Genomic DNA, 18,632 nt, shown 5'->3' on the forward strand with positions numbered 1-18,632 from the left:
CATGAATTTAAGCTTCTAGTTTTAGCCAGTGTAAAGTATTATCTTGACATTTTAGTTAGTCTTTGTAAAGCCGCACTTCCGCTTCCGCTGGAAAGTCGCGCTGCCTTTTTCTTTAATTACTCAGTAAATCAGTTAAACATTACCATGTGAACCACCTGTAGCGTCCATTAAAGAGGTTACCTGCTCGTACAGTGTGTAAACACTTCAACACGGAGGACTGAGGTCGACAGAAACATCTGTGAATGTGCACCAATGAGAAGGAGTTGTGTCGACAATATGCAAATGAACCCGCATTTTCTTTAAGATTTAACAGACAAACTAGCCTACAGAACAAAAACAACGTTACATATTCGTAAGTACTAGTTCAACCAAACATCCACTTAACAACATGAGACCAGTACAAGATGAAAACTACCGCGGGAACATAAAACCGTGAGTGAGACGGCTGTATGCAGCGTCCATAGCAGGTCCAACAACACACAGTCAGTATCTTCAGTGAGGTACATCCTTACCTGTTACTCCCACCAAGGAGTATCAGAACATGATGAATGGAGACTCATGAGATATGATTAATATCTCCATCTTGTAGGGAACAGCAACACCCTACAAGACCCATTCTGACCACACATGTGAAAATAAATAATAAGCTGAGAAGCAACAAATATGCTCTATTTATAGCATAGTAAGAAGCTTTGTTTGGTGTTTTACTGTCCAAAAATGTTTCCCAGAGACTTGAATGACCATGAATACAGATTTTTTAAATAATCACAATGAACAACAGATGTCATGTTTCTGTTCTTGCTCTGTTTAATTCAAGGTAAAAGCATCCTGGAAGAAGAAATAAAGGAGATCAAATCAGTCAGTGATTCATTGCAGAAAGAGCTGTCCACTCGTAAGACACGAAATCACCTTTAATCATTTTATTTTATACAATATGCTTATTGTACCTGTGTGTACCTGCTGCTTTTACGTAGTGAACTATATGTATATAGTATGTATTTTCTTTCCATTAAGCAACCAGTTATGTAACGTGTTATTTATCATGACATGTATTGTATGTTGTTGTTTTTACAGTACAAACTGAAGCTTACCGACTGGAAGGAATCCATAAAGAAAAAGAAGGTACGCACCCATTACTCTAACAAACAGTTTATTATTATATAAGTATGTAGATCTGTTGTTGGTTTCACTGTGTCTGGAAACAATTGTATCATCTATTATCATCTATTAAATAAACAGACAATAATTATGAATGAGCTGATTACCGTAAGTACTGTAATATCTTGTTCCAGAGTTGTGCATGAAGCTGCAGTTCCAGTGTGAGGAGTCTGAGCATGACTCTGACAGGTGATGACAGATATTATTGAATGTTTTCAGCTATAACGAGTGTGTTTCAGTGTTTTGCAGACGTCTGAAAATGAAAATGAAAATGAAAATGACCTATCCATATTACATATTGTGAGACTTCAGTTGTGTGTTTGTGATGTGTACCACTAGATGGCAGCAACTTATTATTGTTGAATCCTGGATTTTTTCTTTACAAATTGTCTGGTATCAAACTTGTATTTTTAGATCTATTATGACATATTGGATTTGTTTTGTTCTGTTATGATGTTTTCTGTGTCAAATGTTGTGCTGTATAATAAGACTTTTAAAAAATATATATTTATAATTCTTTGAAATTTTAAAATAATACCTTGACTTCTTTAGTTTTATGCTTTTATATGTTTGTATTGTTTACTTTCACTGTTTAATCTTTACTTTATTTAATCTAATCCCCATATATGCAGGTATTTAACTTGCAAGCACATTTTCATGCCTGTGTCCCGAGAGTTCATTTAAATAATGTGTGATTGATTATACTACACACCGCACACTTAAGTAATATATGGCTGTTACATATGTTTGTGTACTGTCACAGGATTATGTGATGATGATATTACACACAGCAGGTTTACGTTGTTATAGACTTGTTCTTAAAGGCTCATTGTTTACTGTATTTGGCATTAAGTGTTGTAATTTTAAAAGTATGCTACAGAAGTCTGTCTGTGGTATAATCACTCAACAAGGCATTAAATGTGTCAAGTAAAGATCATAGATTATAAATGAACAATTTGATGAGCTTGTGCCAAGTCTACCTTGCACAGAATGCACACTGTAAGTTAATAGTACCACAGGAAGTGTTAGATTATATCCTGCACTGATGAACTACATGTGAGTTGCAGGCAGTTAAAGCAGAACAAGAAAAGTGACGAACTGCTGGAACAGCACAAATGTGAAATCCAAGAGTTCAAGCTTAAACACCGGAAGCAACGGTACCTATTAAATGTGCAACTAAAAATGTTTAAATAAACTTACTGAACCACCTTGTAAATGATGTAAATTTACTAAAAGTCAGTCGTGTTTCTGCAGGATGAAGTTTGAAAACCAACTTAACCAACTGATAGATCAACATAAGAATCTGCACTCTGTCTTTGTAAGTTTGTCTGTTCAATATAAAAGAATCTGAAGGTCCAGTGTTGTAATATAATATGTATATATGTATGTTTTCATTAGTGTATTATCCTTCTTATTATTACTTAGACTCCAGAAAGACTCCCAGATGAAATAGAGGCTGCTGAGAATATAAAAACTCAGCTCTTATCAGCCGGTAAACACCCTCTCATAAGTTATGTACATTCTTTCACAAGCATGCGTGCAGTAAAACATTTATTTTTTTGTTTGTGCATGAATGTAGTGCTTGTTTATTTTTTACTTCCGACCCTGGTCTTGTTCTCTGATTGTTGTAGAACAAATGAAGTTGGCTCAGCTGCACCGCCTCAGTGAGGAGCTCGAGGAGGTGAGGAAACAGAAGCAGCCAGCGACAGCCGCAGACACTCAGGAGGAGACATTTTTGTAGGTAGTTTTAAAAACTCACAGGTAATTTGTCTTGTCAGGTGAAAACCTTCAATCTCCCAAATGTCAGCTTTACTCTCTCTGTTAAAGTCTATTTTTTCTGAATGTACTTGATGTTTTTATATTACTTGTTCTATAATCCAGTTTGTTGCTGGAATTTAAGCCAAATGTACTGAACTGTACTGAAATCTGCATTATTACATTCTGTGACTGGTGAAATGTGTTTTTCAGTTAAGTAGATGACAGTAACAGCATCCTGTATGTTATTTAATATAGTGTATTAATATAATATACATGTTCCTTATTTAAGTGTCGTGACATTGTTGTCAAATGGGTTTTATTTTATGAGACTATGAATGAAAACAGTACAACATTTACTGCCCTTTACAAGTGTATACCTGTATATAGGTCCACACAGCCACATTCAACTTCAGCTTCAAAGAGATTTAATAAAAGACTTTTGCAGTATTTCAAATACAATGTAATACTTTCTCAGTTTTTTTTTTAAACACACTGACCCTGTGCAACTGATTCCCCCTAATTAATGCCAATTAGTTTTTACAGCCAAGACCACATACTTACATATTAATTAAAAAAAACCACAAGGCACTTTGATAGTACAGTGAGGGTGATCACAATCTAATTTGTTACTTAAAACATCACCCAGGACTTTTTATATAAATATGTACAAAATATCCCATAAAGAAAACAGTGTAACCCCTGAAGTGTCAATATAGTAATATATCCTCTTTTGATCAATCTCTTGATGTGCCGCACAAAAAACACACTAAACGGTTTGATGCCCTGCCGAGCTGTCAAGTAGCCTGTGAACTGTACCATACACCCACATCTTTGGTTTAATAGTGCTAACAGACCAACAAAAGAGTTCTACGTAGGGCGTAGGTCTCAGAAGTTCAGTGACTTATGAAAGCAGGCATGGCCCTGCTCCAATACTGCAACAATATAGCCATCCATTATCTCTTTCTTTCCCTTACAGCTGATGACTAATTTAATTATTATTTTACAGATTCAGGGCAACTGCAAATACTGTACATTTTTATTTACATTACATAAGAAAGACTAGTACACATTTCTTTTAAAAACTCCAGCAGTGAAGTGGGTCCACACCTTAATAGAAAGGTACACAACGCTCTCTTGAGAGGCTAAAGTTCACTACAGGCTCTACTTTCTATCACAACTCTACTGCTGCTTCCTCAACATTAGAAAAACACATTTTCTCACTTTCTTTATTCAGATTTTGTCTCACTCTTCCTGTAATCCCCCAAATTTCACCCTTCATCAGTTCTTCATCTTATTCTATTTCTCATCCTCATGTTCTCATTTGTTTGGATGTGGGTTAATAATAGTCCTAGTGTTTGGTAATGCCCTTGGTGGGCCATTGGCACACAAGAATCCACTCGGACACTTCCTCTCATTCAGTTTCAATCTAATCCCAGCTACGCAGACACTGGTGCTTTACACTTGTAAACTGCCATGTTTTATAACTGGTATGCATCCATCTCCCTCAGGTACTAAATGTACTGTCTTTCTCTTATCCTCTCGATCTCCCTCAGTCACGTTCATACAAGCTCATTTATAGGTAAGTTGCCCTGCCTTTTTCTGTTTGGTGAAACATTAGTCCCTGAAACCAGTACGCAAGCAGAGTCGCTCTTCTTTCTCTCAGTCACCATATAAGGTAAAAGTAGTACCAATCCTTGGCAAACAGGCACATTCCACACCCAATGACTTTAGTTTGTTTTCAGCACTTTTTATATTGTCTTTTTAAGTTTTACTACTTTGTGTGAAAATCCTGGAAAGGCTGCCATGTGGAGCAGCAGAGGTACTTTGATAGTGTCGTTGGCACATACGGGCAATGGGTCTTTTTGATCATCTTGCATAAAGAGTTTCCATATAAAAAGTCGCTCCTCGATTTTCCGTTATCCCAGGTTGTTCCCCATCTGTTAACAGAACAACAGGGATAACGATGAATGAACAAAGTATGAACTCAGTTTCATCTGACCTTTCCCTCCTTACTACTATCAATATTTTGAAGGTTCGGGGGACAGTTAATACACTTTAATTTAACCAGTAGACCAGCAAAGGTAAATCCAAATTCAGTTGTATTTAAAATAACTTGTATATAAAGCAATAAACATTAGCTTGTCCACTAAAATTTATTTTCACAGCTTAAAAGCAGCAGACTCTGTCAAACATTAAATCATTGTTTGGCCATAGAAATGACTTTCAATTATACAAACGGCATCATTATTTCTGTAACTATAGAGACCATGTATAAAAATATATACGGTAATTAAAAACTTGCCTAAACACAATTGTTTATGTACATTTCATGTATAATACTTATTTTCATTTTCAAACTGACTTAACAGGATCTTTGAAAATCAAATTTTACATTAGACCTTAACACAAATTAAAAATATCTGAACATTTCTATGGCTCAGAAAGTTTTACATTACTCTTAAATGTACTGTATACCACTCTCACTGTCTATACTGCTCCATCTAATCAACTCAAACAATGTAGGATTTAGTGTTTATATTTTAAACAGCTGGCTTTTTGTAGTGCGATTTAAGCTAAACCCCTAATTCCCTTAATACAAGTCCCTTAATACATCTTTACTACTTGTTGTTTTCACCTTACAACACTACTTTTTCTATCGTTCATATCTCTTTCCCATCCATGCTGCAAACATCATCCTTGCAGTGATAGACTACCTCAAAGCGGCTGTAGACCTTCTTCTCCTTCCTCATACTCTCTATCCTCTTCAGCAATCCCTCCCGCTCCTGGACGTTGCCCTGCGGTCGCAGAAATCGATTTATTTTTATGGAGTTCTGCCTCTCCAGCCCCTTCTCCTCGGCGGCACTATCTCTGTCCCCTCCCGTTTCTTCTCGTTCCTGCCGGTTCTTCTGGCTGTTAGCCGAGATCTGCTCCAGAATGACTTTGGTGTCATCTCGTAGGTTGCTACTGAACAGGACAGAGCTGCCTTGGGCCTGGTATCGAGATGGGCCGGATGTGCTGGTTGATGTCTTGTGATTGGCTGTAGTTTGATCAGTAGTGGTAGATCCTGTATCTTTAGCTGATGAACTTTGCTTTTTGCTTGAATCTCCAGGGACCTCTATAACTGTGCTCATGCCCTTATCGTCTCCTGAAGATTTCTTCTCTTTGTCTTTGGGCCCGAGGAATCCCTTTAGCCTCTGAGTCTGCTTCTTTAAGAAGTCGAGAGTCTTACCCTCACTCTTTCCCTCACCAAGCGTGTTGATCGACGTATTAGAGCCCATAACCTTTTGCAGTCCTTCTTTAAAGTCATCACGTGGCATAGTTGAAGTACTATGTGAACGGCTCTTTTTCATTTCACTCTTCTCTGCGTCTGTAGCGTCGGTGGTCAGAATGTCCTCACCGCAGGAGATGCGGCGAGGATTCAAGCCTTTGAGCTTCAACGGCTCCCTTCTAAAGATCTTAGGCGAAGGAAGGGGCTTTAGAGACTTAAATATATCCTTCTTTTGACCCTCTGACGTGTTCTCCTCTTTATGAGGTTGCGATGTCTCTGAAGGCTTCAGGTAGCTCGCAGAAGGCTTGGTGGCACTTATAGGTGGTTTTGAGGAACTAACTGAAGGTCTGCGAGCGAGCTCTGCCAGTTTTGCAGAGATGTCTGGCTTCTTTGGTTCACTTTCTGCTGGAGTAACAGAGACAGTTGGGATGTTTGGAGTCGTCACAGGGTCAAGGGGAGGTTTATCAGAAAGGTCTGGCTTTTTTTCAGCAGGCTCTGGGGCTTTTAGTGATGACTCTGTCGCCATTCTTGAGGATTTTCTCTTGGCAGCCAGATCCTTGAAATACTGCAATCGACTGGCAGGGTCATTCATGTTCAGAGATGATGATGTTGTGTCTTCAGACTTCTCAACACTTGATTTTGTCTTTACCTCTTCGAAAGTTTTCTGAGGCTCCTCTGTTGCTTTAATCTCATCTTTCAATCGAATCTCCTTCTCCTCTTGCTGTCGCTCTTTCTCCTCTTTTTCTTCTCTCTCTTTCTCCATTTGTTTCTCCTTATCTTTTTCCTCAGTCTTCCTTCTCCACTCAAAAGGCTCACGAGACAATGACCTCCTCTTCTCCAGGATCTGGGCCACAATGGAGGAAGTGCGTACTGAGTCTAACTGCTCATCTTCCTCTGTGGCTGGTTTTAGGCCCAGGCCGCTACTGTGCACCTCTGCCTTGGATGATGAGAAAATAAGCGAGGAACGCAGTCGAGAGCTACGTTGAAGGAGTGGGTTAATGCGTGTGCGGAATGATTCGTGTTTGGACAGGAAAAGATCTGGAGCCTCTTTCACCTCCACATCCACACCCACCTCCCTTGCAGCACCCCTGTCTGTCTCTCTCTCCCTTTCCTTCGCTGTCTCTCTCTCTGTTTTCTCCCATGCAAATGGCTTGAAGTCACTAGCTGACGGAAGCTGGTCCTTGTTTTTTGTTGGGGCAGAGTCTCGATTGTTGCTCTCAGGTATGAGGGGCTTTCCAAAGCGTGGTCTCAGGATATCTGGTCTGGGTTTAGGGGGAACATTCGGAGGCTCCTTTATTCCTAAGCGGGGAGCTGAACTTTCAGGGGCAGTTGGCTGCTGAGATGGTGGAGGATCTTCAAATGCATCAGGTCCCATAGGTTGGGGCAGACCTTCTTCCCCACTGTCCTCGTAAGTACTCAGATAGGAGTGGATTCTCCAACTACGCATGCCTTGCCTAGCATCTGCATCTTGATCATGTTCTTGATCAGATTGTTTGGGAAGGTGTCTCTTCTCTGGTGGGTGAGGCTGAGTGGGTGAGCTTTGACAGGCATATGCCTGACCTATGCTTGGCCTCTTATTGGAGGAACTTCCTCCATACCTCCCAGCTAATGGAGGTCCCTGGTGTCCCTCAGGTGGTCTCAAGTCCTCAGATGACAAGTACTCTCGGCCATAGTTTCCAGCAGGAAGATCCTGATCTGAGCGATAGCTTGAGTCTGAGTACTGGTCAATGGAGAGGTGTGGAGGACGACCTCGAATTCTGTCATAGTGTCCGTGGCCAGAACCCGGTCCAGGCCCTTCGCTGTAGTAATGGCTACTTTGGGTCTGCTCCCTGTAAAGAAAATACAGTGGTTATTTTTAGTTTAACTATACAATTGTGTAATGCCACGTGTAATGACATGTTCTCATACAAGATGGTCATACATGTGATGATTCTGAATACTTCAGTTCAGGTATTAAAGGGTAAACTACCTGTGGAAGTCTGTCTCATCCAGATTATTCATGACTCTGTGCTTCATGTACTGCCTCGAAGATGTGTAGTTTTCCTGGGTTCCTTCTGCATAGCTGTGCCTCTTGAAGGCACTGGCACTCATCTCCATCTGCCTGGAAACTATGGACCTTCCCTGCTCCATGAACGACTGCTGAAGACGAAACTGTTGCTGGGAATACTTCCCAATTGTAATCCCTGCCCCAGGTTCAACGGTGTGACGAAATGGGTCATTCCTCCGGAAAGGAAGTGCAAGGTTACGATCAGAGTCTCCATAGGGGAAGGCAGGGGGAATCTCAGGCTGCCTACGGTAACCTATGGGGTTACGCATAGACTGGGTCCTTTTCAGACCAAACTGGCTGCTAAAGTAACTGCTGGTGCTGCTGGTGTCAGAGACAGCAAGTGGTCCATCAGATGGGTCAATGACTAGAGGTTCGGACTGAGCAAAGAGAATGCGAAACTCTTCATCAAAGGTGGCAACCAGCTCCCCAAGGAAGAGGTGGGCAATACAGCGGTGGATCTTCTCATAGGACCACATGAAACTATAGGAAAATAAGAAAGAACAGTGGAGGTGATTAGAGTATGTTTAAAGAATGATTGGGATTAATTTAATGAACTCATAATAAACTGAATCTAAAGACTCACCTGTAGTTGCCACTGAGTACAGCCCTACAGTCAGCCAGTAGGAAACGATCTTTCACCTGCCCCTTAAATGATTTCCCTGTCCTGGAATAATAGGTTATCCCTGCCACAGTCCTGACACGCATCATCTGTTAAAACAAATTTTCATAACAAATATGTTATGGACATGCAAGCCTTGATGGAAATGATACAATGACTTACATAACATAATAAATACCACAGGTTAGCCAACTATCATTCTAGTCTTTTGAGGAAAACTTAATGAAAAGGCAAACTCACAGGAATTAGGTCCAAGTTGACTTTGCAGTTGATGACCATAGAGACAAAGTGATGGACTTCCTGCTCATCCAGCAGAATGTAAACAGGGACGTGGCGTGCTGCTGCAGCCAAGAGGTCAGCAAAAATGTCAACATCTGTGAACCTGTCCATCACCACAGCAATAACCTGGAGAGGAAGAGCAAACACAAGAAAACCAGTCAAGGTTTGGTCAGTATAATACGATCTTTGTTAGTCTATTTTTTTAAATTAAATTAGCCCTGTTTCTGTTGGTTAAATGAGTAGGTGATTTAAAATTACAACACCTGAACATTTACACAATTTGAAGGAACAATGGAAGCTGTTCACTGTGCATTAGGCTGTCAAAAAAGACTGTACATAATGTTTATAGTACATTTTAAGGAATTACTAAAGGATTCTCCTAAGAGTGTGAAAATTAAGTTGGATATTAAGCCTAATTTATTTACTATACATAGTATGAAAAATTTAATATTGAATTAAAATATTTAACACCACAATGGACACTCTTAGCCAAATAACTGACAAAATGTACATTCAAGCACATTCAGTGTATCAGCAATACAAAGTAAGTTAAATTTACATAATGAACATGATATAGAACCTGTCTATCATCTAAGTGCATGTTGAAACATTTACTTTATACTTTATGACTCTTTCTGTCAGAGTTAAAAAGAGACACCCTTGTACTCTTTGAACACACAGAGACAGACAGGGTCCACCACACGAACAGGTTTGACTGCTTGTGACAGTTGACATATACACTTTGTGATAATTGTGTTTTTAATTTAGCCAAAGGCCAATAAGTAGACATTAATCTGCAAGGGAGTGGTGGCAAAGTTGGCAGTGGCAGATAAAAAGTCTGAAGTAACAATACGCTAACTCAACCCACACACAGTCACTGGCAGCCCTTTATCTCATCTTGTTGTTCTTTTAAAGAGATAATGTTGGTACAGTACATACTGATAAGAAAGAGGATACCATCCATCAATCCAAAGTACTGTATGTGCATAGAACAGAAAACATATGTAGCATATTTGTAATAGTTCACACTGAATGCAGTTCAGTCTATGAATGTGGAATGCTTTGATCTCATCTTTAGATGCAATTCTTTCTCAGAAATACCTGCTGAAAGCAAACTGCAGGTGTAACTCCTCTCCAGGTTTTCTATCCCACCCCATTTTACTTACTTGGCATGCATTCTTGATGAGTCTCCTGGCTTGCTCCTTGATGCTTGGCATATCTGGGTCGGAGGGGTTGACCAGAGTGGTGACCTCCGTGGGCCCAACAAAGCTGTGCTGTGGTAGCGGCCAGCCGAGGTCCAGCCCCGGAGCAGCCAGGTCTGACTGCACCGGCCAATAGGTGTCGGAGGAGCCATCGACCTCCTGACCTCCCTCGTGGTATGTCAGCTCTGGGACGCCAGAGGTCTGGTTGGGAGTCTGGATTGTGGACTTGATGAATTCAATTTCTGACTGTGCCAGGAAACTGACCACATCTGCGGTCTGGATGAATTCAAAGTAGCCCTGGTGTGACAGTAGACAAATTCAAATTCATTACATCATAAACCCAATGTACAGATCTGTTCGGAGAGATGTTTGAATACATTAAATAGTAGAAAGTAGAAAACTGCAGTGTTACCTGTACGTCATTTTCTATCAGAGCATCAATAGCTATACGGTACTCTTCACGGTAATGTGGGGGCAGGTAGTTCGGGTCGAGGGGGTTATCACCAATTGATGAACTCTGAGATCGGTGTGCCATGGTTGGAGAGAGGTGTGGCGTCAAAGGTCAGGGGTCAGGGGTGAGGAGTGGGAAGGAAGGAGGAATTTGAACCTGTGCAGAGAAATCAGAAAGAAACGTTCAGTGCACGGAGAAGTGATCAATTTAAAGTGTGATGCACATTTCTAATATTATGACCATATTATTATTATTATTTTACAGCCTTTTTTTGTGTTTTGGATAAATAATATTACAGGTTTATAAGAATCACAGAGCATACAAGTATACAAAAGAATTAAATGTTTTCATGTGTTCAGTCACACCGCTTTTGTAGTTGCAACTAGAACACACCACTCCTCCATCTGTGATATACAATACTCATAATTCAACTAAATATTCCTCAGGGTGGCGAGACGAAGAGCATTATGTGTCAGGATACACAAGCAGACAGATTACTTATAGCTTGTACAAAGCATCTATTGTTGCTGAGTTAAGGCCTGTGTAGTAAGCTGAACAAGAACACCTTTCATATTAGCACACCTCTACCGGCACACAATACGACATGCTTATAAACGTTAACATTTCTGACAGATCTCCACACAAATATCTTCCTTCCCAGCGAGGTTTCTAAGTTTATAAGGGAGGATTTTTTTGTATTACTGACATTAACATTATACAAATACAAAATAGGTGTGGCACCAACTTCTGGTAATCGTCATTTTTCATTGTACAGGGCAGAGTCTGCTGCATTTTATCACATTTTACAGCCTCTGTAGTTCACTGAGATTTCATTTTTATTGTTAGACTGTAATTTAAAGTTGACTTAGTTCTTATTTATACCATCATCACACACCCTGCTTAATTGCCCATTTCATGTAACATTAGAGTGGCATTCAGCAACGAAAAATCCAGCTTGCAATAGCACCAATGATTAACTGAAATTCAATCTGGCTTCAGAGAAAACTGTACATAAAGGTAAGAACAAAGAAAAAACAACAGCATACGGAAAATACAATGTAAGAAATAGAGAGAGACAAAGTCAAGTAAAAAATGGAGGAGTAAGAGAGGTGGGGAAGGCATGAAGAGGTGTATAGACAGGTTCCCTTTTATCTTTGCTCAGTAAATATTCATGCTGGTGTGTCATCCTTCAAGTTGCTACTCAGACCTCATCCTGAAAAATCTGTGTCAGTCATAAGTTCATAACACACAAATTGAGCATGATGAGTAAGCTTTTAGCTATGCCATGACTCAAACAGACTTAATTTTTTTTTAAGGCAATGAAAGGAACATTGTTACCTAACAATTTTGTAAAGAGGGTGAAGAAGTTTAGGATTCAAGTTTACATAATTCATATTCAGAGACAATAAGCCACCATCAAAAAACAAGATCGATGGCAAAGACAACTAAACCAGACACAACAAGGACATAATAATAATTAGGGCTGAAGCTGACTATTTTCTCAATATATCAAATGACAGAAACATCACACAGCAGCTTGTTTTATCCAACCAACACTTTAAAACTTAAATATATCCCGTTTACTATCACATAAGAAAAGGAAAGGCAGCTTAAACAAGGCACACTGGCATTTTTGCTTGAAAATGACATGAAATGAATTGATTATCAAAAAAGTTTTGTTTAATTTTCAGTTAATTACCTACTAATTTCAGCTCAGCTCTAATAACAATAGTTAGGTTATGTCCACTTTGTTTAGTGGTACGTTGGGCCATCATTATTTGGCATCTGTTAATTATTTATTTAAAAAGATAACGTAGATGATCATCACTGCCTCTTGTAGGACATTGTTTGGCATTAGATGAAGGAGGAGAACAAGAATGAAGATGTGACACAGTTCCCAGGCTGGATTCCAACCCACAACACAGTGATGTGTTATGCACCGAGCCAAACAGGACACCCGCTCATTGATATTTAATGTGGTTCTGACAGCTGCATACCGGATGGGTCATCTGATGGTGGAGCTGAAGGTTAACAACCACTAAAAAGTTCAAGCATCCAAAGTAAGCTGGTGGGTAAATCTCAGGAACATACACGAGTTCTGCACATTGCAGCTTGTGGTCTAAACAGGAAGTATTTTTGACTGTGTTGATACATCACCATGGAAATGTACAGCCTTAGGAACTATGGTTGATTGGCAGTCTGGGTACATGCTGAGGGTGTGTGCGGTTAACGCGGGGTCTGAGTGAGAGGGTGATGAGGTGTTTTGTAAGGTTGTACCTGCTTTAAAAAAAGAGTGTGACGTGTTTTCTGTAAACTTCCAGGCACACTTAGAGATTGGTGGCGATAGCAAAAAGGGCCCTGGTTCTAACCCACAAGCATTGGGAGAAGCCAGTTTACTCAGAGACCTGGTGAGTCACCGGGGAGCCCGGCCTGACCTAGCCTGCAGATAACTTGCAACACGCTACACTGTGGTGATTCATCCGCTGGCAAAATGGCTGACATCCTGTTTCCTTACTCCTTTCTAGCCATAGAAATTTTGGCCTTTGCGGTGGACTGTTCCCATTTAAAAGTTCCATGGTGGGCAGCGAGGCACGTTAGGCGCACATGGAATAACTTTACTCCTGCCAAGTTTCTAAAATTGAAGAACCATTTTTTTCTTCTTGTTCTTTATTTTAAAGTAATCTAGCAGCCTGGGGCTTGATGTGTATGAAAGTGAATTGTGCAGAGGCAGCAGTAACGTGTCGTACATACCTGAGGACTTGTAAGAACAGCCATTAACTGAGAGATGTGCATGAGCTTGTGTTATAACGTTTCAACCTCAGAAAAGCCATCTGACATGTGTGGCAACACAACAGCCAGAAATAATACTGCGAGTTCAAGTTATGAAACTGTTAGTACTCCTGTTGTTGTTTTTCAGATGCAAAAATAAAAGAAGGCAACTGACAGTTATTTTCATTATCGATTTTCCTGATGAACCGTTTACTCCAAAAAACACTGAGGTGGATATGAGCTAAGTGGGTGACTCAAGAGCACAGAAGCACTAAACAAAGCCCGGGGGTTTCTTATTCACCCTCCTAACCTCTGGGTCACTGCAGAATGAAGCAACACAAGAATCATACAATATAAGAAGCATGACAGACTTACCTCAGTTAACCTGTCTGATTGACTGACTCAAACAAATACTGCTGCTTTGTTTGTTGTTATAGCAACTGCAGTAAGCATCAAACTGTAGATAGTGACACAAGATAAACAGAGGTCTTTCGCTCTCTGTTCCTCCCTTTAGTTATAAAGCTTTCCGTTGCCCCCACAAGGACGAGCCTGTCTTAAATGCACCATTCACAAAGCCAGTTTGAAACACTAAACCACCACCAGTAGGCAGGCAGGCAGCAACCGACTGCCTCTCCTCCAGGCTGATAAACCCAATATTAAGATGTGCTCAATATTTGCTCACTAAGCGTGTAAATGGCTCATTCTCAGCATTCCTGTATGGACGTGAGAAGAGGGAGAGACAGAATAACTGAAGAGCTGAGGGAAGGAAAAAATGCTTATCTGTCTCAACATGTATATAAAAGCCTGAGGAGAGTCAAACTATCAAGCACAAACTCCAAAAAAATATTTCCACTCTCACTGTTTTCTTTCTGTCTCTCACTCTCTCACACACACATACATGCATCTGAACACACCTCACTGAACAAACACTATGATTGATCCGACATACCTCTCTGCTCAATTCATTTTGTGTGATAATTCGGTGTGAATGGAGAGAGAAAACAATACCTGAAAACAGGTTTGGAGGGACGAGCCAGTAATGTCCTGATGCTCCTGTCACAACCTTTCAGTGCCATTTTTCATCAGATTAACACACACACACACACACACACACGATATATAGATATACAGCAAACACAGAGCACCACTTGTCTGTCTGTACATCATCACACCTCAGCACAACTTCTGAATGCCACAGCTCAAGGTCAGGTACACACACACTGTATGTGAGGACACATAGCGACGCAGAGCCTCCCTCTTTCTAAATGTGTTTCACGCAGGAACGCTGCTCGAAAAACAGGTCCTCTGAGGTTCCCGTCATCTGTTCCAACTGCCCTAATGTTTGTGGTTAACTTGAGTGGAAAGCCCAACAATAAAAGCTTAAAAATGTTCCGACTTTGCCTCCTCTCTCTCCCTTCAGAAGCTCAGTGATGCTCATACATGACTTACAACCTCTATAAAAATAGACAATAACCCCTTGTAACGCATACAACGCAAACAGAGCTATGAATGGGACGCAGCCTCAGCATATGGCGAGTGTGACAAGATGAAGTCTGTAATGAGAAGCACACAAGCACAGACACCACAGAAACGCTGGCACTACAGACTTTTTTCTCCTTAAATTATAACCACATGTTGGACTATTCCTATTCAGTGAGTCACGTTGAATGAATCGAGGCAAAGCCTGTAAAGGTGAAGTTTAAATCAATAGACTGCTTGTTTGAGTCAAAGCTTCAAAAAAAAAAAAAAACATTGATTTGTGTCTGCAATAAACACACTATCAGAGCCTATAGATCTATAAGTCTGTAGGATGTGGCAGGAGTCATCCTTGCTCAACAGACATGGTTGTATGATTAAAAGGCAAAGGCCCCACATTATCTCACCATTTACCAATAAGAAGCATCTAAAGCTGGTCTGACACAACCTGCAATGCATACTGCACATAGCTGTGCAGCCTTAAGGCATAAGACATGCTTGTAAAAGTGTTCCTGCTACTTCAAGCATTATTTATTACCAGCAGTCCCCTACAATAGGCCTACATAGTTTCAAAAAAAGTAGCTATTTTCCCCTTTTATTGGTTGTCTCCAACAGTTTGTCAGTGCCAGCCAACGCGGAGCCCTCTTTGTGTTCTCAGACTGTAATAACAATACTGTTCAGGTTTTGCAATGCACAGCAGCTACCTGGATGACTTAATCCCCCATAAACTTCCTGATGAGGAAAGTAACCAGCATTTCACTTTTATTCCACTCACATTAATGGTGTAATAGAAGAGACAGAACTAGGATACAGAAGCAGAAATCAAACCAAGAAGGTACAATTAGAATAGAAATATATAACAGATTTTTATACAATTAGAGCAGAGCATGGGGCAGAAAAGAGCAGAATAGTACATAATGTGAAGGAGAAAAAAGACAATAAAAGCGGATAGGACACAATACAAAAGACCCTCTGTACACATTGCCCTTTTGTCCCAGTTTGCACTTGCAAAGTTGGCCCATAGCTCGTCTCCTAGTCTTATCTCTGTACCGTGAAACCGCCGATGAGCGTCTCCTTCCCGTCGGTGTGTCACATTCCTCAGATCCGACAAGCGCTCCACCCAAAAAACAAAAACCCCCCGGTGTGCACCCTCCAGAGCCGACCGGCGAAGACGAGGCGAGGCGAGGCAAACACGGACACCAGGCCCGGGCTGAGCGCTTCACTCCGCGGCGTGTGAACCTCCAGAGCCGCCGCCACTATACGGCGCAGAGCAGCGCGGTGAATGAGGAAGAAGCGGGGCGACTCCCGTTAGGCAGGGCTTTCCCACCGGTGTGACTCCTCCCAAAGCCGTTGATCACTGGGAACAGAAGACCATTGGAAGTTCACTCCCAGAGGCTTATTTCAAAAGTGCTGGCCTTTATGTCTTGGCTGCTAATTGGTGTTTTATCGAGGCTTCATTACCTAAAACTTTTTTTTTCTTGTTTTAATAATTCTGCCTTTTTCCAATGATTTTTTTTGGTCTTATTTTTGTGCTTGTTTTGTTTTGTCTTGCCACCTTATGTTGTCTTTCTGAACTTAAGTTGTCTTGTTTGTACAGTTTAAGTATCAAATGTAGCATCATTGGCCCCAGAAATAACACATTCTCATCCAAACTGTATATGGTGATGGGTTTATAACAAAGTTGAGTCTCTGGATGATTCCAAGTGTATCAAACCAGTTTAAAGCTGCACTATGTAATATGTGAAAGAAGAAATAACACGATGAAAAGTGGAATTCACAGTCAATTAAAGGCACTATTTGTCAATTCAATACACTCAGTGGTCTTGTCGGGGATGTCCAAGTGTAAACCCACTGTGACATCATTCATTGGTTTGTGGACTACCCATTTGAAGCCATCTTGGTCTTTTGGAGCCACAAGTGACCATATTTGGATGAGAGGGCGGAGACTTAGGGTGAGAACCTGAAGACACGCTGTGGTAGCGTCTTCTTGTCAATCACAAGGTAGCCACGCCCTAAAGCATACCCTTCTTTATGTCTGTTTCACCCTAAATAGGAACCTAATTTACAAACCGACGCTGTTTGGAAGAAGACTTGAGACTAGACCATAAACTCACTAGGAAACTGTTCAAATACATCAAATGAGAAGTGGGGTCATTTTCCCATAAGCTTTCATACAATCAGACTTCTTTTTGCAGTTAGTGGTGTTGCCCCCTGCTGGCCATTAGAAATTCATTCCTCATTGGCTTCACTTTTCAGACCTGGTCCAGTATTTATACAGTCTATGGGTTATGACAAGCGTGTTATTGTGGTTAATGTAAGCTAACTTTATTTGTAACTGATACTTTCATTTTGCTGACTTTATGACTCTTCTCTTCTTACATTCTACATTTTAACATTCACTATTTTTCCATTTGTACCTCCTACGTCTTTTTTCCCCATGTTTAGTAAAAGTTACATAGACTCACCTTGGTTTCTTTGGAGACTGTGTTCCTCACTAAAACACTGTGTAAATGAGTCATCTGCTGTTTTTCTTCAAGGCAGACCACTTGTGCTGAATCAGCAGATTTCAATAGTTTCCTTTTATATATGAATCCTCTGTAAAACCTCATTGCAGCAGGCTACACTGCTCCGTTCCTCCCTCTGTAATATGGGCAGGACTCAGGAAGCTTGTCTTTCTAGAGGCCATAGAGACCGAGCGCAGGTCCAGTGACCACACGCAGATCCAGTGACACTGTTGGTCTTGAATGTCCCCTTGTATGCATACATATAATTTATAGGTGATGTGCAGGATTTGGCAGATTGTTCTCACACTTGTTGGGCAAAACATTAAAGATTATTTACTATGTTAATTCACATTCTGCTTGACTGAGTAAATTCAAACATTTAATAATTGAGTGATATCTGTTTTTTGTATGTCTTGTATTTTATTTCCACTACTTCCCTTTTTTACTCTCAGTCTCTCTGTGTGTCACTCACTCGCACAGTGACATTAAATCTTGCTGTAATACAGTAAAACAGGTAAAAGCACACGTCGCTGTGTGTGTGTGTGTGCACTTTATGTGGGACGTCCTTTGTCCTGAAACGTGTCTATCAGACAGGACACACCTTGTTTCATGGCCCTCTGATAGCACCACACACACAGACTTATGATTGTGTGTTCAGTCCTGCTCCTAAGGGTGTGCCTCCTGTTTGAATGTCTGCCTGAGCACCAATCTTCTAGTAAGCTGTTATACACTCGTACTGTAGGAGCCATGTTTCTGTTTACTGGTTTCCAATTCATGCAAATGTGCAACTCTCAGCACGGCAGAGATATGAAATGAGAGTTGTTTGCATTCGACTGTGGGAGTGTTACGAGCAGACGATGAGAGTGTGCAATAAATAAAAAGAAATACTGTGCATGTGAATTGATATTCAATAAAAAGAGGCATGAGTGCCAACAGAGAAAGTAACTCAAGTATCTGCTTACATGAACACGCTCTGATAACAAACACTAGCAGGTACACAGTTGCTGTAACGCAGGGTGCGCCCGCTCCAAGGAATGTGCTCAAGGCATCTCACCACACCCAACGTCCTTCTCCCTGCCCCCGCCACCCCCCCCCCCCCCC

The 18,632-nt window shown here is 40.8% G+C and overlaps 2 protein-coding genes and 1 non-coding gene across 5 annotated transcripts in view; 2 read left to right on the top strand and 1 right to left on the bottom strand.

Moving 5' to 3' along the window:
- The window catches only part of si:ch211-199g17.9 (uncharacterized protein LOC108180085 homolog), a 4,483-nt gene extending 1,288 nt beyond the window's left edge, over positions 1-3,195 (top strand). The window contains exons 4-10 of one of the 2 annotated variants that reach the window (XM_035681709.1): positions 818-892; positions 1,075-1,122; positions 1,293-1,347; positions 2,226-2,315; positions 2,413-2,476; positions 2,584-2,650; positions 2,790-3,195. In XM_035681709.1, the coding sequence (XP_035537602.1) occupies positions 818-892; positions 1,075-1,122; positions 1,293-1,347; positions 2,226-2,315; positions 2,413-2,476; positions 2,584-2,650; positions 2,790-2,899 (509 nt within the window). In that variant the 3' untranslated portion in view covers positions 2,900-3,195. Of the gene's footprint in view, positions 1-817; positions 893-1,074; positions 1,123-1,292; positions 1,348-2,225; positions 2,316-2,412; positions 2,477-2,583 lie in introns of both variants that reach the window. The other variant, XM_035681708.1, reaches the window with a different exon arrangement.
- LOC118343289 lies at positions 490-622 on the top strand. Its single transcript, XR_004797538.1, has one exon. It is a non-coding gene; the product is annotated as a U8 small nucleolar RNA (small nucleolar RNA).
- Positions 3,196-3,324: 129 nt separating the features above from the next.
- fam83hb (family with sequence similarity 83 member Hb) lies at positions 3,325-16,332 on the bottom strand. 2 transcript variants are annotated; one of them, XM_035681707.1, is made up of 8 exons: positions 16,078-16,331; positions 10,744-10,938; positions 10,296-10,628; positions 9,091-9,255; positions 8,815-8,939; positions 8,154-8,711; positions 5,631-8,013; positions 3,325-4,853 (listed from the first exon to the last, which is right to left on the bottom strand). In XM_035681707.1, exons 2-8 carry the CDS (start codon positions 10,864-10,866, stop codon positions 4,833-4,835), a joined length of 3,708 nt encoding a protein of 1,235 aa, XP_035537600.1. In that variant the 5' UTR covers positions 10,867-10,938; positions 16,078-16,331; the 3' UTR covers positions 3,325-4,832. The 2 variants fall into 2 exon arrangements, with proteins under 2 accessions (XP_035537600.1, XP_035537599.1); XM_035681706.1 differs by lacking the exon at positions 3,325-4,853 and having other exon boundaries at positions 4,860-8,013; positions 16,078-16,332.
- Between the last annotated feature and the right edge of the window lie 2,300 nt (positions 16,333-18,632).

Source organism: Morone saxatilis, unplaced genomic scaffold, assembly GCF_004916995.1.
Source record: "Morone saxatilis isolate NCDOM2014 unplaced genomic scaffold, NCSU_SB_2.0 Contig9, whole genome shotgun sequence".
Lineage (NCBI taxonomy): Eukaryota > Metazoa > Chordata > Actinopteri > Moronidae > Morone > Morone saxatilis.